This window comes from Oncorhynchus keta, chromosome 15 (assembly GCF_023373465.1).
Source record: "Oncorhynchus keta strain PuntledgeMale-10-30-2019 chromosome 15, Oket_V2, whole genome shotgun sequence".
In the NCBI taxonomy this organism is placed as follows: domain Eukaryota; kingdom Metazoa; phylum Chordata; class Actinopteri; order Salmoniformes; family Salmonidae; genus Oncorhynchus; species Oncorhynchus keta.
This window is the reverse complement of record NC_068435.1, coordinates 4,964,459-4,988,289: the sequence shown is the minus strand read 5'-3', so window position 1 is coordinate 4,988,289 and position 23,831 is coordinate 4,964,459. Positions and strand designations below refer to the sequence as shown.

The window sequence follows — 23,831 nt, the reverse complement described above, 5'->3', positions numbered from 1 at the left end:
GAGTGTCATTCAGAGTAATTTTCATATTGCTATAGCTTACTTCAACAAATATGTTATATAGCCTACAGAACGCAAGAGAGGAATGCAGAAAGCAGCGCAAAACATCCAGTCAGAAAATAGTCTACATTTGTCACAGCCTAAAAACAGTTAGCTTTGCTGCCCTCTACTGGACTATAGGAAAAACCACCACACCTGTTGCTGCCCTCTACTGGACTATAGGAAAAACCGCCACACCTGTTGCTGCCCTCTACTGGACTATAGGGGAAACTGCCACACATGTTGCTGCCCTCTACTGGACTATAGGGGAAACTGCCACACCTGTTGCTGCCCTCTACTGGACTATAGGAAAAACCACCACACCTGTTGCTGCCCTCTACTGGACTATAGGGAAACTGCCACACCTGTTGCTGCCCTCTACTGGACTATAGGAGAAACTGCCACACCTGTTGCTGCCCTCTACTGGACTATAGGGGAAACCGCCACACCTGTTGCTGCCCTCTACTGGACTATAGGGGAAACTGCCACACCTGTTGCTGCCCTCTACTGGACTATAGGGGAAACTGCCACGCCTGTTGCTGCCCTCTACTGGACTATAGGGGAAACTGCCACGCCTGTTGCTGCCCTCTACTGGACTATAGGGGAAACTGCCACACCTGTTGCTGCCCTCTACTGGACTACAGGGGAAACCACCACACCTGTTGCCGCCCTCTACTGGACTATAGGGGAAACTACCACCTGTTGATCTCATATGGTTTTGTTGGGGCTGGGTTGTTGCCAAAAATGCAAATCTGGATAACTGTTTAATGCTATATTGATAATAAATGTACAGATTATATGATAAGGGAACAACAGTTCAACCTTTTCCACTGTAACTAATACAAATGTGCCCATATTCTTGAAGAATGTGAAGCTCACTGGTTTGAGACCACAAAAATCAACCACATCGACTAAATAGTACTGCTATTAACTATTAAAAACACTGATCAGAAAAAGAGTTCAGAGGTTAAATTATTTAAAGATACATGTTCATTATTTCTACACATTCTACCTTCATTAGGCCCTAATCTATAGATTTCGCATGACTGGGACTACAGATGTGCATCTGTTGGTCACATACATACAAATAAAGTAGAGGCATGGATCAGAAAACCAGTCAGTATCTTGTGTCAACAGCCTGATCAACTCTCTTTCACATAGAGTTGATCAGGCTGTTGATTGTGGCCTAAGGAATGTTGTTCCACTCCTCTTCATTGGCTGTGTGAAGTTATTGGATATTGGGGGTGGGGATTTGGAACAGGCTGTCGTGGAATTCAATCCAGAGCATCCCAAACATGCTCAATGAGTGACATGTCTGGTGAGTATGCAGGCCATGGAATAACTGGGACATTTTCAGCTTCCAGGAATTGTGTACAGATCCTAGCGACATGGGGCTGTGCATTGTCATGCTGAAACATGAGGTGATGGCGGTGGATGAATGGCACGACAATGGGCCTCAGGATCTCCTCTCGGTATCTCTGTGCATTCAAATGGCCATCGATAAAATGCAATCGTGTTCGTTGTCCGTAGCTTGTGCCTGCCCATCCATGACCCAATCGCCACCACGGGCCACTCTGTTCTAGAGCTCTCCCACAACAACAAAAAAAAAATCTATAATCTTGTTTGACCGAGTCTAGTCTGTTCTTTCGACCAATCGGACGGTCAAAATGTTAAAACATGCATTTCTCCATATATAGACACATCCTGTGTGTTAATAAATCAACTATACGTGTCGACTACTGAGCTGGTCTGGAATCAACTCAACTCAGTAAAAAAAGGAAACGTCCCTTTTTCAGGACCCTGTCTTTCAAAGATAATTAGTAGAAATACAAATAACTTCACAGATCTTCATCGTAAACGGTTTAAACACGGTTTCCCAATGCTTGTTCCATAAACAATTAATGAACATGCACCTGTGGAACGGTCGTTAAGACACTAACAGACGGTAGGCAATTAAGGTCACAGTTATGAAGACTTAGGACACTAAAGAGGCCTTTCTACCGACTCTGAAAAACACAAAATGAAAGATGCCCAGGGTCTCTGCTCATCTGCGTGAACGTGCCTTAGGCATGCTGCAAGGAGGCATGAGGACTGCAGATGTGGCCAGGGCAATAAATTATATACTGCGAGACGCCTAAGACAGCGCTACAGGGAGACAAGACGGACAGCTGATCGTCCTTGCAGCGGCAAACCACGTGTAGCATCTGCACAGGATCGGTACATTCGAACATCACACCTGCGGGACAGGTACAGGATGGTAACAACAACTGCCCGAGATACACCAGGAACGCACAATCCCTCCATCAGTGCTCAGACTGTCTGCAATAGGCTGAGAGAGGCTGGACTGAGGGCTTGTAGGCCTGTTGTAAGGCAGGTCCTCACCGGCACCAATGAAGCTGATGCCGCCTTCAGTAGGCTTCACCAGTAGGCTTCACCAGTAGGCTTCACCAGTGGGCTTCACCAGTAGGCTTCACCAGTAGGCTTCACCAGTGGGCTTCACCAGTAGGCTTCACCAGTAGGCTTCACCAGTGGGCTTCACCAGTGGGCTTCACCAGTGGGCTTCACCAGTGGGCTTCACCAGTGGGCTTCACCAGTGGGCTTCACCAGTAGGCTTCACCAGTGGGCTTCACCAGTAGGCTTCACCAGTAGGCTTCACCAGTGGGCTTCACCAGTAGGCTTCACCAGTAGGCTTCACCAGTGGGCTTCACCAGTGGGCTTCACCAGTGGGCTTCACCAGTGGGCTTCACCAGTGGGCTTCACCAGTGGGCTTAACCAGTGGGCTTAACCAGTGGGCTTAACCAGTGGGCTTAACCAGTGGTCGGCAACCTTTTCCATTTGGAGTACCTTTCTACTGATCTGTGTGCCGGTTATGATTTCCATATGCACATTTTACTGGAACGGTTTCATTTCATTTATAATAAAAAGGTCTTCATATCTCAAAATCTAATGTCATGTGGTTAAGCAACATTATATCTAAAAGGAAAATAAAATACATTTATAAGTAACTTCTATTGCCAACTATGTTGTTAACAAATTCTCTAAGTGTTGTTCCCAAATTACTTTTTCTTTTCTCAGACTCACGACGCATTCAAAACCTCACAGTCGGTTCACAACCCACCAGTTGAGGATCGCTGTCATAGATCATACACTGGGGCACAAGTGGCACAACATTACAGTATGTTCCTCTAGAACAGGGTTCTCCAAACCTGCTCCTGGAGAACTAGCATCCTACAATCCTGGTGTTTGCCAGCTTCATGGCCAACCAGCTGAGAGGTGCCCTACCAGCTGAGAGGTGCCCTACCAGCTGAGAGGTGCCCTACCAGCTGAGAGGTGCCCTACCAGCTGAGAGGTGCCCTACCAGCTGAGCCACGCCCTACCAGCTGAGCCACGCCCTACCAGCTGAACCACGCCCTACCAGCTGAGCCACGCCCTACCAGCTGAGCCACGCCCTACCAGCTGAGCCACGCCCTACCAGCTGAGCCACACAGGACCCAGGAACAGGGAGAAACCACTACAGCAGCTGTAGAGGTAAGAACTAGATTACTCACCATAGCATCGAGTTCAGACTCATTAGGAGGAGCAAAGATACTCTGGACCATGAATTTGTGTTTACTCTTCTCGTTGGGGTCGTAGTCAAAGGGCTGGAGCATTACTGAAATAGATTGAAGAAAAAAAGGTCACACACACACGCATCTCAGCAACAACAAAAACATTTTTTAAAAACAAGTGCTTGAATTATGCTATAACTTCATTTGAAAAGTGCCAGAATACAGTTTGAAAAAGCACGGAACACAGTTAAAGATCACACCGTTAAAGATCACACCGTTAAAGATCACACCGTTAAAGATCACACAGTTAAAGATCACACCGTTAAAGATCACACCGTTAAAGATCACACCGTTAAAGATCACACCGTTAAAGATCACACCGTTAAAGATCACACCGTTAAAGATCACACCGTTAAAGATCACACCGTTAAAGATCACACCGTTAAAGATCACACAGTTAAAGATCACACAGTTAAAGATTACACCGTTAAAGATCACACCGTTAAAGATCACACAGTTAAAGATCACACAGTTAAAGATTACACCGTTAAAGATTCGTACTTCAGGAACATTCATCAGAACCCTCCATCACATCATAACAACAAATTAATGTGTTTTTTTGCAGTTTGGCACCATGGACTGTGTGTGTCGGGAAAACGGTCCATTACAGTACAAGTTCATTGCACATGGGATGATTTAACAGTATGATTCCTATAGTATGTCATTCCAGACATGGACGTTTGACTCACCAGAGATGGTGACGGTGGCGCCTGCATCTATGATGCCGCTGTTGGGCCGTACACAGTATCTCCTAGGAGCTGTGGTCTTCACTTTGAAACATACTCTTCTATCAGACGGGTTCTTCAGCTTCAGGTTGGTGGTGATGACATCTGTAAAAGGACCTGGTAGAGCGAAAGAGAGCAAGAGAGCAAGAGAGCAAGAGAGAGCAAGAGAGAGCAAGAGAGAGCAAGAGAGAGCAAGAGAGCAAGAGAGAGCAAGAGAGCAAGAGAGCAAGAGAGCAAGAGAGAGCAAGAGAGAGCGAGAGAGCGAGAGAGCAAGAGAGCAAGAGAGCAAGAGAGCAAGAGAGAGCAAGAGAGCAAGAGAGCAAGAGAGAGCAAGAGAAGGTTAGGTTCAAAAACATTGGAATTCGTTCGGCGTCATTTGTTACAGTTATGTATTCTCTGTAGTGTAGAGCCGCGGTACAAAGCTGTGGGAACTACGGTATTTTAGTTACTCAGGCCGGCTTTCAACTTCCTCTTAAAAAGCTTTAACAGTAGAATGCACCAGGTGCCCTTTTTGAAACAGGGTAGTGCATCAGCAGTTCTACTGTCGTTGCATACCTTAGAGCAGAGGTCCCCAAACATTTTCACTTGGGGGGGGGGGGCCCCCTTGGCAATTTGAATGCACAGTAGGGCTGTCCCCGACAACAAATTAAATAATAATCTTGGGTCGACCAATCGATTGGTTGAAATGAAAATTAAAAATCACAAAATCATGTATTTTTCCATATTTCAGACAAATCCTAATGCGTTTTAAATCAAATCAACTATATTCACTTAGCTTGTCTGATGCTTTAAACTCACGGTTTGATTCAATTTGATTTTTGTTTTTTAAAAGACATGATTAGATGGGAGTCCAACCGCAGTTGACTTGATAGTGCCGGGCCGGGCTCAGTCTGTCTGCCTGCACCGGTAGTCTCTCTCCTCCCTGCTGCAGCGACCAACACCAGTGTTTATCGCACTGTCCCGTGTTTATCGCACTGTCCCGTGTTTATATCGCACTGTCCCGTGTTTATATCGCACTGTCCCGTGTTTATATCGCACTGTCCCGTGTTTATATCGCACTGTCCCGTGTTTATATCGCACTGTCCCGTGTTTATCCCGCACTGTCCCGTGTTTATCCCGCACTGTCCCGTGTTTATCCCGCACTGTCCCGTGTTTATCCCGCACTGTCCCGTGTTTATCCCACTGTCCCGTGTTTATCCCACTGTCCCGTGTTTATCGCACTGTCCCGTGTTTATCCCACTGTCCCGTGTTTATATCGCACTGTCCCGTGTTTATCCCACTGTCCCGTGTTTATCCCACTGTCCCGTGTTTATCCCACTGTCCCGTGTTTATCCCACTGTCCCGTGTTTATATCGCACTGTCCCGTGTTTATATCGCACTGTCCCGTGTTTATCGCACTGTCCCGTGTTTATCCCACTGTCCCGTGTTTATCCCACTGTCCCGTGTTTATCCCACTGTCCCGTGTTTATCGCACTGTCCCGTGTTTGTCCCGTGTTTCTGAAGCGACAAATACAATTATAGCCATTTTCTGACCGAAAAGTTCCATTACCGAAATCCCTCATCGGTTTAGAAAAAAAAAAAAAAAAAAAAAAAAAAAAATTCCCTCAGCCCTGAGCTCTTGATCTCTTTACGTAACACTTGTATGCATCTCATGCACGTGACCTATAGCATATCATAATCACATCAATAAATTGCTGATTATAAACTCCAAACACCATAAATGCAAATTGGATGCAGGGGACGTGTGCAAATAAACTTGAAAAGGAGGGAATTTTTTAGGCTACTGGTTGATCATGAGGTAAAGGTGTGGAATAACATGTGTGACTAGTAGTGGAATATACAGGAGATCATGAGGTAAAGGTGTGGAATAACATGTGACTAGTAGTGGAATATACTGGAGATCATGAGGTAAAGGTGTGGAATAACATGTGACTAGTAGTGGAATATACTGGAGATCATGAGGTAAAGGTGTGGAATAACACATGTGACTAGTAGTGGAATATACTGGAGATCATGAGGTAAAGGTGTGGAATAACATGTGACTAGTAGTGGAATATACTGGAGATCATGAGGTAAAGGTGTGGAATAACATGTGACTAGTAGTGGAATATACTGGAGATCATGAGGTAAAGGTGTGGAATAACACATGTGACTAGTAGTGGAATATACTGGAGATCATGAGGTAAAGGTGTGGAATAACACATGTGACTAGTAGTGGAATATACTGGAGATCATGAGGTAAAGGTGTGGAATAACATGTGACTAGTAGTGGAATATACTGGAGATCATGAGGTAAAGGTGTGGAATAACATGTGACTAGTAGTGGAATATACTGGAGATCATGAGGTAAAGGTGTGGAATACCAATGTGACTAGTAGTGGAATATACTGGAGATCATGAGGTAAAGGTGTGGAATAACACATGTGACTAGTAGTGGAATATACTGGAGATCATGAGGTAAAGGTGTGGAATAACACATGTGACTAGTAGTGGAATATACTGGAGATCATGAGGTAAAGGTGTGGAATAATACACGTGACTAGTAGTGGAATATACTGGAGATCATGAGGTAAAGGTGTGGAATAACACGTGACTAGTAGTGGAATATACTGGAGATCATGAGGTAAAGGTGTGGAATAACACATGTGACTAGTAGTGGAATATACTGGAGATCATGAGGTAAAGGTGTGGAATAATACATGTGACTAGTAGTGGAATATACTGGAGATCATGAGGTAAAGGTGTGGAATAACACATGTGACTAGTAGTGGAATATACAGGAGATCATGAGGTAAAGGTGTGGAATAACATGTGACTAGTAGTGGAATATACTGGAGATCAAGAGGTAAATGTGTGGAATAACATGTGACTAGTAGTGGAATATACTGGAGATCATGAGGTAAAGGTGTGGAATAACATGTGACTAGTAGTGGAATATACTGGAGATCATGAGGTAAAGGTGTGGAATAACATGTGACTAGTAGTGGAATATACTGGAGATCATGAGGTAAAGGTGTGGAATAATACATGTGACTAGTAGTGGAATATACTGGAGATCATGAGGTAAAGGTGTGGAATAATACATGTGACTAGTAGTGGAATATACTGGAGATCAAGAGGTAAAGGTGTGGAATAATACATGTGACTAGTAGTGGAATATACTGGAGATCATGAGGTAAAGGTGTGGAATAACACATGACTAGTAGTGGAATATACTGGAGATCATGAGGTAAAGGTGTGGAATAATACATGTGACTAGTAGTGGAATATACTGGAGATCATGAGGTAAAGGTGTGGAATAACACATGTGACTAGTAGTGGAATATACTGGAGATCATGAGGTAAAGGTGTGGAATAACACATGTGACTAGTAGTGGAATATACTGGAGATCATGAGGTAAAGGTGTGGAATAACATGTGACTAGTAGTGGAATATACTGGAGATCATGAGGTAAAGGTGTGGAATAACATGTGACTAGTAGTGGAATATACAGGAGATCATGAGGTAAAGGTGTGGAATAACATGTGACTAGTAGTGGAATATACTGGAGATCATGAGGTAAAGGTGTGGAATAACATGTGACTAGTAGTGGAATATACTGGAGATCATGAGGTAAAGGTGTGGAACGTTTGGAACAATGTCATCACAAAATAAATTATAAGCGCAGTGTTGTAATGGTATTTTGTGAGTGTATTTTGTGTGTGTGTGTATGTGTGTGTGTAAGCCTTTAAATAGTCTAATTCATTGATGAATGCAATTTCCCGAAATTGTTTATTTATGGTTTACTTTAAGCTAATTAATCAAATCATGAATGACTCCTATGCTGTGTGATGATTGGGTCATGGATGAGCAGGTTCGCGTCAAGGATCTCTCTCTGTACTTTGCTCTGTTCATCTTTCCCTTCGATCCTGACTAGTCTCCCAGTCCCTGTCACTGAAAAACATCCCCACAGCATGATGCTGCCACCACCATGCTTCACCGTAGGGATGGTGTCAGGTTTCCTCCAGACATGACGCTTGGCATTCAGGCCAAAGAGTTCAATCTTGATTTCGTCAGACCAGAGAATCTTGTTTCTCATGGTCAGAGTCCTTTAGGTGCCTTTTGGCAAACTCCAAGCGGGCTGTCATGTGCCTTTTTACTGAGGAGTGGCTTCCGTCTGGCCATTCCCCCATAAAGGCCTGATTGGTGAAGTGCTGTAGAGATGGTTGTCCTTCTGGAAGGTTCTCCCATCTCCAGAGAGGAACTCTGGAGCTCTGTCAGAATGACCATCAGGTTCTTGGTCACCTCCCTGACCAAGGCCCTTATCCCCCGATTGTTCAGTTTGGTCGGGTGGCCAGCTCTAGGAAGAATCTTGATGGTTCCAAACTTCTTCTATTTAAAAACAGAGTCCACTGTGTTCTTGGAGACCTTCAATGCTCCAGAAATATTTCGGTACCTTTCCCCAGATCTGTGCCTCAACACAATCCAGTCTCGGAGCTCTATGGACAAGTCCTTCGACCTCATGGCTTGGTTTTTTTCTCTGACATGCACTGTAAACTGTGGGACCTTATATAGACAGGTGTGTACCTTTCCAAATCATGTCCAATCAATTGAATAAAATAAAAATAAAATTAAAAAAGGTTGTCATTGTGGGGTATTGTGTGTAGATTGGATTACATATATTCTACAATGAGGGGAAAAAAGTAACATCCTCCCGAGTGGTGCAGCAGTCTAAGCATCACTACAGACTGGGGTTCGATCTCAGGCTGTGTCATTACCGGCTGTGTCCGGAAGGGCAGCGGCCGCACAATTGGCCCAGCGTCGTCCGGGTTGGGGGGTGTTTACTTGCCTCATCGCGCGACTCCTTGTAGCGGGTCGGGCGCCTGCAGGCTGACTTCGGTCGTCAAATGAACGGTGTTTCCTCCGACACATTGGTGCGGCTGGCTTCCGGGTTAAGCTGGCAGGTGTTAAGAAGCGCGGTTTGGGGAAACATGTTTCGGACGCCGAATGACTCGACCTTCACCTCCCGAAGCCTGTTGGGGAGTTGCAGCGATGAGACAAGACCATAATCACGGAATTGAGGAGAAAAAGACGGTACATTTTAATGAATTTTTATGAATAAGGCTGGAAAAAGTCATGGGGTCTGGATACTTTATGAATGCACAGACACACACACACACACACCCTCTCTCTTGTGGATAATAAATATCACGAAACTAAACAGCTCATTTAGCCTTAATTAGCTTTGAATTAACCTGAACAAAAAAATCCTGGGCTAATGGTTTAAGCCTTTTGAGGGGCTATAAAACTCCCTGTGAACTTCAACTCCATATTGAGTTACTACATAAGTCAACGGGCCGACAACGGGCTGACAACGGGCCTGGGATCTAGACTGTTGTCTAGGCCATCCATGACCAAATCTGAACATGTACATTTACCAACAACAACTGACTATAAACACACCATTCTCATACATAACGTTGTCCACACCATTCTCATACATAACGTTGTCCAAGGCTACAAGCCAAATCAATGAAGCTTTCCTCAGCTCAGCTAATGTCATTTGGATCAGGATCCCATGTCCTCCATATTGGGAGACGGAAGGTCTATGTTTACACAGGCAGCCCAATTCTGATATTTTACCACCCGTGTGTCTTTTGACCAATCAGATCAGATCTTTTGCCAATAACTGTGTAAAAACGCAGCCTTTGTGACATCAGATCGGTTGACTGACTCAGGTTAAAGCCAAGGAGATATTATTATTATTTATTATTAGCCAACGTTCCCATATGGCTTCCTGTTCCCTATGGGTCCTGCTCTAAAGTAGTGCACTACATAGGGAATAGGGTCCTGGTCTAAAGTAGTGCACTACATAGGGAATAGGGTCCTGCTCTAAAGTAGTGCACTACATAGGGAATAGGGTCCTGGTCTAAAGTAGTGCACTACATAGGGAATAGGGTCCTGGTCTAAAGTAGTGCACTACATAGGGAATAGGGTCCTGGTCTAAAGTAGTGCACTACATAGGGAATAGGGTCCTGGTCTAAAGTAGTGCACTACATAGGGAATAGGGTCCTGCCCTAAAGTAGTGCACTACATAGGGAATAGGGGCCTGGTCTATAGCAGTGTACTATATAGGGAATAGGGCTCTGGTCTATAGTAGTGCACTATATAGGGAATAGGGTTCTGGTCTATAGTAGTGCACTATATAGAGAATAGGGCTCTGGTCTAAAGTAGTGCACTATATAGGGAATAGGGTTCCACGGGGCTCTGGTCTAAAGTAGTGCACTATACAGGGAATAGGGTTCCATAGGGCTCTGGTCTAAAGTAGTGCACTACATAGGGAATAGGGTGCCATAGGGCTCTGGTCTAAAGTAGTGCACTATACAGGGAATAGGGTGCCATATGGGAAGCTTAGCCTACAGCTGCTCTCCATCTTGTGACAACTGGTCTGCTGGTCTTAAATTAGGACCTTAATTACAGTCAGCATAGTCTTAACATGGTCCAGATTTGATGGCTACAGTTATTTTCTGTCATGGTCGCCAAAACAGCTGGAGGCAAGGTCATCAAAGTCAACCAAAACTCAATCACACCAATTAGTAGCTCGTTAGCCCATTAGGAGATGAGCGGACGTTGTTGTTGCTGAGAGGTGTTATGGTAGGTTTATGCTGTGACCTGGCTTGAAAAGAACACTGCTCCAGACCAAGGGATCAAGACATTTAAGTAAAAAAATAAAATAAAAATTAAGTTTTAGAAAATGTCTAACAAAATTCCACACACACACACACACACACAGTACCAGTCAAAAGTTGACACCTAATCATTCCAGGGGTTCTTTATTTTTACTATTTTCTACATTGTAGAATAACAGTGAAGACATCAAAACTATGAAAAAACACATATGGAATCATGTTGTAACCAAAAAAATCGAAATAGATGTTAGATTCTTCAAAGTAGCCACCTTGATGACACTCTTGGGCATTCTCTCAACCAGCTTCATGAGGTAGTCAACAGGAATGCATTTTAACAGGTGTGCCTTCTTAAAATTGTATTTGTGGAATTGTCTAATACTGCATTTTTTTTTATTCACTTTTTGTCCTGAATTCAAAGCGTTGTGTTTGAGGCAAATCCAACATCACCGAGTACCATTTCTTCATATTTTCAAGCATGATGGTGACTGCATCATGTTATGGGTATGTTTGTCATCGGCAAGGACTAGAGGTTTTTATGCCAAATAAAACAGAAGAGAGTTAAGTACAGGCAAAATCCTAGAGGAAAACCTGGTTCAGTCTGCTATCCAACAGACACTGGGAGACAAATTCAGCTTTCAGCAGGACAATAACCTGAAACACAAGACCAAATCTACACCAAAATTACATTGAATGTTCCTGGGTACCTAGTTAGAACATCTTGAGGATCTTTTCAGCCTCCTGAGGGGGAAGAGGAGTTAACGATAACTCAAGGAGGCTGAAAAGATCCTCTTCACAACTGTGTTGGTGTGTTTGGACTAGAGGTTGACTGATTAATTAGGGACGATTTCAAGTTTTTCATAAATTTTTTTTTTTTTTTTTTTTAAATCGGTAATCACATTTTTGGATGCCGATTACGGTCGATTACATTGCATTCCACAAAGAAATTGCGTGGCAGGCTTACCACCTCTTACGCGGGCCAAGGTAAGTTGCTAGCTACCTGACATGATCACTAGTTAACTACACATGGTTGATGATATTATTAGGTTAACTAGCTTGTCCTGCGTTGCATATAATCAATGCGGTGCCTGTTAATTTATCATCGAATCACAGCCTACTTCGCCAGACGGGTGATGATTTAACAAAAGCGCATTGGTTGCACGAATAAACCTAAATAAACATAATCATCAACGCCTTTCTTAAAATCAATACACAGAAGTATATATATATTTTTAAACGTGCATACTTAGTTAAGAAATTCATGTTAGCAGGGAATATTAACTCGGGAATTTGTGTCACTTCTCTAGCATTCATTGCACGCAGATCCAGGACTAATTTGCCTGAATTGTTCATAATTATGACATAACATTGAAGGTTGTGCAATGTAACAGCAATATTTAGACTTATGGATGCCGTTAGATAAAATAAGGAACAGATCCGTATTTCACTGAAATAAACATTTTGTTTTCGAAATTATAGTTTTCCAGATTTGACCATATTAATGACCAATGTGTTTATTATATTATAATTAAGTATATGATTTGATAGAGCAGTCTGACTGAGCGGTGGTAGGCAGCAGCAGCCTCGTAAGCATTAATTCAAACTTTACTCCGTTTGCCAGCAGCTCCTCCCAATGCCGGTTGCACAGCGCTGTTTATGACCTCAAGCCTATCAACTCCTGAGATTAGGCTGGCAATACTATAGTGTCTATTAGAACAGCCAATAGTCAAAGGTATATGAACTACAAATGGTACAGAGAGAAATAGTCGACACCTCATAATTCCTATAATAACAACAACTACAACAATTGAAGAACGAGCTTTCATAAATTCTGAAATTAAAAAAAGTTAGCTTTTCTTACATGGCACATATTGCACTTTTACTTTCTTCTCCAACACAGTTTTTACATTTTTTTATTTAATGTAATTTAGTTTTTTTAAACCAAATTGAGCATGTTTCATTATTTATTTGAGACTAAATTGATTTTATTTATGTATTATATTAAGTTAAAAGTGTCCAATCAGTATTGTTGTAATTATTACAAATAAATAAAACAAACAAACACGAAAAAAATGTCACAATCAGAATCAGCTTTTTTTGGTCCTCCAATAAAATCGGTATCGGTGTTGAAAAATCTAAATCGGTCGACCACTAGTTTGGACAAATCTTCAGTAACGTGGACACCGAGGAACTTGAAGCTCTCAACCTGCTCCACTACAGCCCCATTGATGTTGATGGGGGCATATAACTATACTAGATTTTCACATTTTAAATGAATAATTTCAAAACCTTGATTACATTGGGATACGTTCATATATGCCTCTGTATTTATGAGTTGGATGAATCACTGAGCTTCTGGGGATGTTTACAGTCCTTTATGTCCAAATGTCCAAAAACACCCTGGGATAACGCTTTGATAGTGATTAGCTTTGATCAGATTATGATCTGCTAGATCAGACGCAGCTAGGGCTACGTGATCGCACGGCGCGAGACGCAGCTAGGGCTACGTGATCGCACGGCGCGAGACGCAGCTAGGGCTACGTGATCGCACGGCGCGAGACGCAGCTAGGGCTACGTGATCGCACGGCGCGAGACGCAGCTAGGGCTACGTGATCGCACGGCGCGAGACGCAGCTAGGGCTACGTGATCGCACGGCGCGAGACGCAGCTAGGGCTACGTGATCGCACGGCGCGAGACGCAGCTAGGGCTACGTGATCGCACGGCGCGAGACGCAGCTAGGGCTACGTGATCGCACGGCGCGAGACGCAGCTAGGGCTACGTGATCGCACGGCGCGAGACGCAGCTAGGGCTACGTGATCGCACGGCGCGAGACGCAGCTAGGGCTACGTGATCGCACGGCGCGAGACGCAGCTAGGCTACGTGATCGCACGGCGCGAGACGCAGCTAGGGGCTACGTGATCGCACGGCGCGAGACGCAGCTAGGGCTACGTGATCGCACGGCGCGAGACGCAGCTAGGGCTACGTGATCGCACGGCGCGAGACGCAGCTAGGGCTACGTGATCGCACGGCGCGAGACGCAGCTAGGGCTACGTGATCGCACGGCGCGAGACGCAGCTAGGGCTACGTGATCGCACGGCGCGAGACGCAGCTAGGGCTACGTGATCGCACGGCGCGAGACGCAGCTAGGGCTACGTGATCGCACGGCGCGAGACGCAGCTAGGGCTACGTGATCGCACGGCGCGAGACGCAGCTAGGGCTACGTGATCGCACGGCGCGAGACGCAGCTAGGGCACCGTGAAAGTGATTCAACCCATGATTACATGTTCCGCTCCGAGACAAGCTGAGGAAATGCACTTGGGGTAACATACATCAGAACCCTGTAGCTGATATGAAACTGGATATTATTAGACCGGGTCATATAAAATAAAGATACCAGTGGCTGTTGCTTCAATTCAACTGAATTTATAAAAACAGGAGCCAGAAGGTTCTGTAGATCAGCAGGGCTGTAAAAAGGTCAGTAGTGTCATAAAACTGTACTACATTACTCTAAAAATGTTGGCATCATGCTATACCATGCCACAACTAGTTTGCAGATGATCACAAACAAAGTGTCCAACTGTAAGTCAGCAAGGAAAGTTAAAAGGCCTTTAGGCACCCTGAACATCACGAGTTCACCCGCTGTTGTCCCTTCCGAGCCAAAGTGACAAGTGCCACTTATCGTCTTGTGAAAAGTGAATCACTATAATCATCATCACACCGTAAGCATGCGTCTAAATCGCATTTACGTGCAACACAAAATCAGATTTAAAAACGGTTAACATCCCCATAGGCAAACATTTTTTTTAATTTTTTTTTTTAAACAAGTTTGTGATTCCGTGTGTCAGACGTGCTTCCAAAGCACCGAGATGGAATAAGAATTTTAATCAAATGTTTTTTTTAAAAAGGCTCTCCGAGGACAGAGAGAGGAGCGGTAAGGGCCACGAGCCTCCTACAGCGTGTTAACCTATACAGCTTTCAGGCAAAAGGGATTCTGCCCCACACAGCTATAGTGTCAGTGTCAGGAGGTGTAGGGGCCATTCTCCATTAACATTTCCAGGTTCACTTTAGAAAAGAGGCTTGGTGAAAATTCTGTCAACATACAGCATTCAGTTACATTCATGTCACCAAAGTAAAAAAAAAGACATATATATATATATATATATATACAAAAGTATGCGGACACTCGTTCAAATGAGTGGATTCAGCTATTTCAGCCACACCTGTTGCTGAAAGGTGCACACAGCCACGCAATCTCCATAGACAAATATTGGCAGTAGAATGGCCTTACTGAAGAGTTCAGTGACTTTCAATGTGGCACCGTTCTAGGATGCTACCTTTCCAACAAGTTAGTTAGTCAACATGTCTGTCCTTCTAGATCTGTCCTGGTTAACTGTCAGTGCTGTTATTGTGAAGTGGAAACGTCTAGGAGCAACAACGGCTCAGACGCGAAGTGGTAGGCCACACAAGCTCACAGAAAGGGACCGCTGAGTGCTGAAGCACGTTAAAGTCGTCTGTCTTCGGTTGCAACACTCACTACCGAGTTCCAAACTGCCTCTGGAAGCAACACCAGCACAAGAACTGTTTGTCTGGAGCTTCATGAAATGGTGTTTCCATGGCAGAGCAACACACACAAGCCTAAGATCACCATGAGCAATGCCAGGCGTCGGCTGGAGGGGTGTAAAGCTCGCCGCCATTGGACTCCGGAGCAGTGGAAATGCGTTCTCAGGAGGGCTGAATCACACTTGGGATTGGAGGATACGAGGGAACTGCTACTTGCCCCAATGCATAGTGCCAACTGAAGTTCGATAGAGTAGGAATAACGGTCTGGGGCTGTTTTTCCATTTTTTCCAGGCACCTTAGATCCAGTGAAGGGAAATCTTTATGCTACAGCATACAATGACATTCTAGACGAATCTGTGCTTCCAACTTTGTGACAACAGTTTGGGGAAGGCCCTTTCCTGTTTCAGCATGACAATGCACCCGTGCACAAAGTGAGGTCCATACAGACATGGTTGGTCAAGATCGTTGTGGAAGAACTTGACTGGTCTGAACAAAGACCTGACCTCAACCCCATCGAACACCTTTGGGATGAATTGGAACGCCGACTGCGAACCAGGTCTAATCGCCCAACATCAGTGCCAGACCTCACTACTGCTAGTGGCTGAATGGAAGCAAGTCCCTGCATCTAGTGGAAAGCCTTCGCAGAAGAGTGGAGGCTCTTATAGCAGCAAAGGAGAGGGGACAAACTCCATATTAATGCCCTTGATTTTGGAATGAGATGTTTGACGAGCAGGTGTCCACAAAAATCAACAAAAAAAGAAACGTCCCTTTTTCAGGACCCTGTCTTTCAAAGATAATTCGTAAAAATCCAAATAACTTCACAGATCTTCATTGTAAAGGGTTTCAACACTGTTTCCCAATGCTTGTTCAATGAACCATAAACAATTAATGAACATGCACCTGTGGAACGATCGTTAAGACACTAAACTTAGACGGTAGGCAATTAAGATCACAGTTAAGAAAACTTAGGACACTAAAGAGGCCTTTCTACTGACTCTGAAAAACACTAAAAGAAAGATGCCCATGGTCCCTGTGTGAACATGCCTTAGGCATGCTGAAAGGAGGCATGAGGACTGCAGATGTGGCCAGGGCTATAAAATGTAATGTACATACTGTGAGACACCTAAGACAGCGCTACAGGGAGACAGGGTGGACAGCTGATCGTCCTCTCAGTGGCAGACCACGTGTAGCATCTGCACAGGATCGGTACATCCGAACATCACACCTGCGGGACAGGTACAGGATGGCAACAACAACTGCCCGAGATACACCAGGAACGCACAATCCCTCCATCAGTGCTCAGACTGTCCTCAATAGGCTGAGAGAGGCTGGACTGAGGGCTTGTAGGCCTGTTGTAAGGCAGGTCCTCACCAGACATCACCGGCAACAACGTCACCTATGGGCACAAACCCACCATCGCTGGACCAGACAGGACTGGCAAAAAGTGCTCTTCATTGATGAGTCGCGGTTTTGTCTCACCAGGGGTGATGGTTGGTTTTGCGTTTGTCGTTGAAGGAATGAGCGTTACACAGAGGCCTGTACTCTGGAGCGGGATCGATTTGGAGGTGGAGGGTTCGTCATGGTCTGGGGTGTTGTGTCACAGCATCATCGGACTGAGCTTGTTGTCATTGCAGGCAATCTCAACACTGTGCGTTACAGTGAAGACATCCTCCTCCCTCATGTGGTACCCTTCCTGCAGGCTCATCCTGACATGACCCTCAAGCATGACAATGCCACCAGCCATACTGCTCGTTCTGTGGGGGATTTCCTACAAGACTAAAATGTCAGTGTTCTGCCATGGCCAGCGAAGAGCTCGGATGTCAATCCCATTGAGCACGTCTGGGACCTGTTGGATCAGAGGGTGAGGGCTAGGGCCATTCCCCCCAGAAATGTCTGGGAACTTGCAGGTGCCTTAGTGGAAGAGTGGGGTAACATCTCACAGCAAGAACTGGCAAATCTGGTGCAGTCCATGAGGAGGAGATGCACTGCAGTACTTAATGCAGCTGGTGGCCACACCAGATACTGACTGTTACTTTTGATTTTGACCCCCCCTTTGTTCAGGGACACATTATTCCATTTCTGTTAGTCACATGTCTGTGGAACTTGTTCAGTTTATGTCTCAGTTGTTGAATCTTATGTTCATACAAATATTTACACATACACATTGCTGAGAGAGGACGTTTCTTTTTTTTGGCGGAGTTTACTTTTGGTAATGTTGATCATTCAAATCCCAGTTTGCGGCAGCACACACACACACACACTATGGTATTGAAGCGACCAGTCTAGTTACACACACAATGTATTTGCATTATGTTTTTCATCCGGTATTGAGGAATTTACAGAGACGGTTACATTGTTTTGGTGCAAGCTACTTTTGTTTTCATTTGTATTTTATAAAAAATTACAATGTTGTTGATCCATCAATTTGTCTCCTAACACAGCCATTAAACTGAGAAACTGTTTTAAAGTCACCTTTGGCCTCATGGCGAAATCCCTGAGCAGTTCGTCCTTCCTCTCCGGCAGATAAGTTAGGAAAGACGCCTGTGTCTTTGTAGTGACTGGGTGTATTGATACACCATCCAACTAGTAACTTCACGCTCAAACGGGATATTCAATGTCTGCTCATTTTTTCCTACCCCTTATTAGCGAGGAATTGGAAAACTTCCCTGGTCTGTGGTCGAATCTGTATTTGAAATTCACTGCTCTGCATATTTTATGCGACACATATGAGGCAGTCGTTCAACGATCACTAAGACAAAGTGAGTCCATGCAACTTCTGTCACCCACATTTTTACTCCTGAACTTATGTAGGCCATAAAAAAAAAGGGGGTTGAATACTTGACTGAAGACATCTCAGCTTTTATTTTTAATTCATTTGTATACACGGGCGGCAGGGTAGCCTAGTGGTTAGAGCGTTGGACTGGTAACAGGAAGGTTTCAAGTTCAAAACCCCCGAGCTGACAAGGTACAAATCTGTCGTTCTGCCCCTGAACAGGCAGTTAACCCACTGTTCCTAGGCCGTCATTGAAAATAAGAATTTGTTCTTAACTGACTTGCCTGGTTAAATAAAGGTAAAACAAACAAATACATATCTAAAAAGATAATTCCACTTTGACATGATGTCGTAATTGTGTGTCCAAACAAATCACAATTTAATACATTTTGAGTTCAGGCTGTAACACAACCAAATATGAAAAAGGCAAGGGCTGTGAATATTTTCTAAAAGACTATCAGCCAGGGGCATGGCTACTAGCTCTGGTCCAGGGCCTTAGTACTCCTTCTACATTAATGTTGTACAGGAAGGCGTACTAAGGCTCTGGACCAGAGGCAGGGCATGGCTACTAGCTCTGGTCCAGGGCCTTAGTACTCCTTTCTTCTCCATGAATGTTGTACAGGAAGGTGTACTAAGGCCCTGGACCACAGGCAGGGCAGGGCCAGCCTTGTCCCAGTATCTATGCATTACGAGGAGTATATGTCAGCACTCTACACAGATTAAAATGATAATTAGTGTGTGGCAATTTCTTTGATATGTTTTTAAAAACAACAAAACGAAGATAATGGAGAGTAATTGTGCAACTCCACAAAAGAATGTCTCCTAACTTATCACAATATGGATTTTTGTTTTTAGTTCATGTCAAAATAAGTTTGTTACACACCAAATATGGAGTTGTGCTGACCAACCATCTTTCTTTGCTCCAGTTAAGGCCGGTATGTACTTAGAAAAATAAGAAAAATAAAAAAAATCTGAATAAACATGTAAAAAAAAAAACTGAAAAACAGAAACGTCTATTCAGCACCTTCAAATCACTAATTACTGCAAGCCACGCAACTCTACAACAGCTCAATACATTAGAGGATCCCAACAGGAAGGTTTTCCGTTGCTTGTAAAAATGTTTATTTAGACCTTTTAGGGAGGCACATAGTCTCATCCTCTCCTCATCCATCAGCCTTCCATGTCCCGACCGGGCTATCCTCATCCATCAGCCTTCCATGTCCCGACCGGGCTATCCTCATCCATCAGCCTTCCGTGTCCCGACCGGGCTATCCTCATCCATCCATGTCCCGACCGGGCTATCCTCATCCATCCATCCATGTCCCGACCGGGCTATCCTCATCCATCCATCCATGTCCCGACCGGGCTATCCTCATCCATCCATCCATGTCCCGACCGGGCTATCCTCATCCATCCATCCATGTCCCGACCGGGCTATCCTCATCCATCCATGTAGCGACCAGGCTATCCTCTCTTCAGCCATCAGTCTTTACAACCCATAGATAGATACTATTTTGAGGGTTGATAACAAAGAGCGAGGTGTCCACTTTAATGAAATGTACCAAATATTTCCTCTACAATTACATAGCTGTGCCTGTGACAGGTCCCCTAATACAGCTGTTGATGTGTTGGCCACCAACAAGAGTTTAATTTGGCAACACCATTTATCTTTCTGCGACTGAATGTTGTTTTCAGAACGTCGATCCCATCTGAACATCTAAAAAAAAATTAAAAAATGTCTGCACCTGACATGGGGGTAGACATTGGAAACTTCTGTCAACCAACCGTGATGTGACACTGTCAACATCACCAGCATTGGAGCCAAAGAGCAAGTAGTCACTCCTTTAGCTAGCCAGCTAGCCAGCTAGCCAGCTAGCACCAACAACTAATGTAAAGACAATCAATGCATTTCAGCAGTTGACACGTCTTGATTCAGTTTCACTTCTAAACACAATTATGTAGCCAGGTGGAACGCCCAGCCCTGCCTGACAAGAAACATTTTTAGCTCAGCAGTGACTAACTTCCTCCCCAAGGAATAGCTATTTAACTAAGTAGGTCATAAAGGAGTGTCCTCCGCGCACAGTACTCGAGAGTATTGCACAACAGTCGGTGAGATAATCGTGGACTCTGGAATTCCAACTAACTAACTAACTGTTTCCATTCAATCATTTATCTTTGGTTAGGAACAAACTCCCTCACGACGCCAGGACAGCGGAGTCAATCACCACCTTCCGGAGACACCTGAAACCCCACCGCTTTAAGGAATACCTAGGATAGGATAAGTAATCCTTCTCACTCCCCCCTAAAAGATTTAGATGCACTATTGTAAAGTGACTGTTCCACTGGATGTCATAAGGTGAATGCACCAATTTGTAAGTCACTCTGGATAAGAGCGTCTGCTAAATGACTTAAATGTAAATGTAAATGTTAGCAAGCCAGTCAATTTCCCCCCAAAACATAGCTGTGTAGCGAGATAGCCAAGATGGCCAACGAACTTGAAGCAGGTGCATTCTAGCCCCATCGTCATGACAACTCTTTACTACCTAAACCTATAGCATATACAGCATGTCCATGGATTTCCAACCAATTGGGTTACTTTTATAAAATACTGATGTTGCTGGTGAAAATGTATTGGCCATGCGTTGCAGGTTTTTGGGCTACCTTTAAAATTGCACCACAGCCACCATGGCATTTCTCATTATATACACACACACACACACACACACACACACACACACACACACACATACAGAACAACAATATCAATGCAACATGTAAAGTGTTGGTCCCATGTTTCATGAGCTGAAATAAAATATCCCAGAAATGTTCTGTATGCACAAAAAGCTTATTTCTCTGAAATTGTGTGCACAAATTTGTTTTACATCCCTGTTTAGTGAGCATTTCTCCTTTGCCAAGATAATCCATCCACCTGACAGGTGTGACATATCAATATGATTAAACAGTATGATTATTACACAGGTGCACCTTATGCTGGGGGCAATAAAAGGTCACTAAAATGTGCAGTTGTCACAATGCCACAGATGTCTCAAGTTGAGGGAACGTGCAATTGGCATGCTGACTGCAGGAATGTCCACCAGAGCTGTTGCTAAAGAATTGAATGTTAATTTCTCTACCATAAGCCACCTTCAATGTCGTTTTAGAGAATTTGGCAGCATGGCCAATCGGTCTCCCAACCGAGGACCACATGTAACCACGCCATTCATCCGTCGCCCTCACCTCACGTTTCTGCATGATAATGCACGGCCACATGTTGCAAGGATCTGTACACAATTCCTGGAAGACAAAAATGTCCCAGTTCTTTCAGGACCTGCATACTCACCAGACACTTACATTTTAGTCATTTAGCAGGCGCTCTTATGCAGAGGGACTTACAGTAGTCTGTGAGTGCATACATTTTTCACACTGGTCCCATTGAGCATGTTTGGGATGCTCTGGATGGACAGCGTGTTCCAGTGCTTGCCAATATCCAGCAATGTCACACTGCCATTGAAGATGATTTGAACAACTCTCTGCAGGCCACAATCAACTGCATGTGAAGATGTTGCACTGCATGAGGCAAATGGTGGTCACATCAGATACTGACTGGTTTTCTGATGCACGCCCCTACCTTAAAAACAAAAAAAAACGGTAACTGTATTCCCTGTCATGTGAAATCCATAGACCACAGCCAAACCCTATTCCAAATGACTCTTTTCCTTATATGAACTGTATGCAACTCAGTAAAATCTTTGGAAATTTTTGTATGTTGCGTTTATATTTTTGTAAAGTGTATTTTAATAAATGGATGGTACATCTTCAGTTTGGGAAGGTTTTAAAAATTACACTAGTGGACGATTCTAGGATGGTAAATGATAAATAAAAAAAGGTTAGTCTCGAGCCCGGTTGCTAGGTAGCGAACATTGGCCAGAAAGTTGTAGTCCGAGGGGAGAAAGAGGAAGCGATTAACCCCATGATTTAATAACAAATTATAATAGTAAAGACATTACATTTATATATTTTTTTTGGGGGGGGGGGTGAAATACAATAAGCCCCCCCCAAAAAAAGCAAACTGTTGAGGCTTTTCGATTTGTAATAATCCAGTTAACGCTATTTCACAATAGTTAACATTGTGTTAGTTAATCATTTCACAATAATGTTTTCTGAAAAAAGAAAATGATATTTTAGTTAGCTGTATATCAGGTTTATCAGGTCTATCCAGAGTTCCTAGTATTTTAATAACTAATTATATGCAGAACAGCTAACGTTACAGGAGAGCCTGAAAACGTAGCCAGCTTTTTTTTTTACCAACTTTTTTGACGAATAGTTAATATAACTATAATATAACTATATCAGCTAACGTTAACTTGGCTAGTTAATGACTGTTTGACAGGCAGGACACATTTACTAACGCTATCCTCTGTCCTTGGATGGTAGTTCTTGGTTAAAATAACTAACTAAGAATAGCTCATTTCAATGCCGCCAGGACTCGTTTCCATCTCGCTAACGTTAGTTAGACACCCTAGGTATTCATTATCTGGATATTTTGTCTCAGGGAACTGGTAAAAAAAAAATAATAATAAAGTTTTTAATTTAAAAAATCAGAAGCAAAACCAAGATCCACACCGGTTGACCACGTCACTACAGTGATTCACACAGCGGCCCGTCGCCACCGCCACTAGTTACCACAGTCATAAAACACCGCCAATGTATCTTCTTAAAATATAACCTTAACCACATATCCTAACCGTATGCCTAACCTTAAAATTAAGAGCAAACTGAACATTTTTGTTTTTGTTGTTTTTTTTAAATGAACTTTTACGATAGACAAATTTGGACTTTACGGCTGTGGTAACTAAGTCTCCTTTTTCACCCCCCAAAAAATCAAAATGGCGGTTTGGCCATTTAACATTAGAAACTAACCACACCAGGGTGTGTGAAATCATCCCCGAGAGAAATCCATGGCTTGTTTAAGCGGTATTAAATCCACTTACCTTTAAATCTGAGGTCAGACGGAGGATCGAGAACAAGGATCTGCTCTAACTTTGACATATTTTAGCTACAGTTGTCAGGAAGTAACTGACAGATGGAAATACTATTGAACGAGTCAGTCGCTGACTGAACGTGCACACGCCACGGGAGCAAATATTTGAACGCGCGATTCTAGTCCGCGTTCACGTGGTGTGTCTATATTAGAAACTAATCTTGTTGTAGCTGATTTGATAAAGTTACTTAGCTATTTTTTTTTTTTGAGCGATTCCAGTTAACGCCACTTAAGCTATTGGGTATTTTGTTGATAGAGCTATTTCAGCTGTTCAGCTATTTCATACTGTATTCTAATCATGGCTCCTCATCCTATGTAAATACTGCTGTAGACATATTTTCTACTCTACTGCGCATTTTGTCTGTGCACACCGTATATATCATATTTTTGTGAACGGGCTGGTGTACCTAATAAATCTGACC

At 43.7% G+C, this 23,831-nt stretch overlaps 1 protein-coding gene across 1 annotated transcript in view; it reads right to left on the bottom strand.

Moving 5' to 3' along the window:
• LOC118378274 (vesicle-associated membrane protein-associated protein A-like) overlaps window positions 1–23,531 on the bottom strand; it is a 34,714-nt gene extending 11,183 nt beyond the window's left edge. Inside the window, exons 1-3 of the mRNA XM_052463014.1 lie at window positions 23,360–23,531; window positions 4,334–4,486; window positions 3,585–3,688 (exon numbers count right to left, since the gene is read on the bottom strand). Coding sequence (XP_052318974.1) covers window positions 3,585–3,688; window positions 4,334–4,486; window positions 23,360–23,417 — 315 coding nt within the window. The 5' untranslated portion in view covers window positions 23,418–23,531. The remainder of the gene's footprint in view (window positions 1–3,584; window positions 3,689–4,333; window positions 4,487–23,359) is intronic.
• Between the last annotated feature and the right edge of the window lie 300 nt (window positions 23,532–23,831).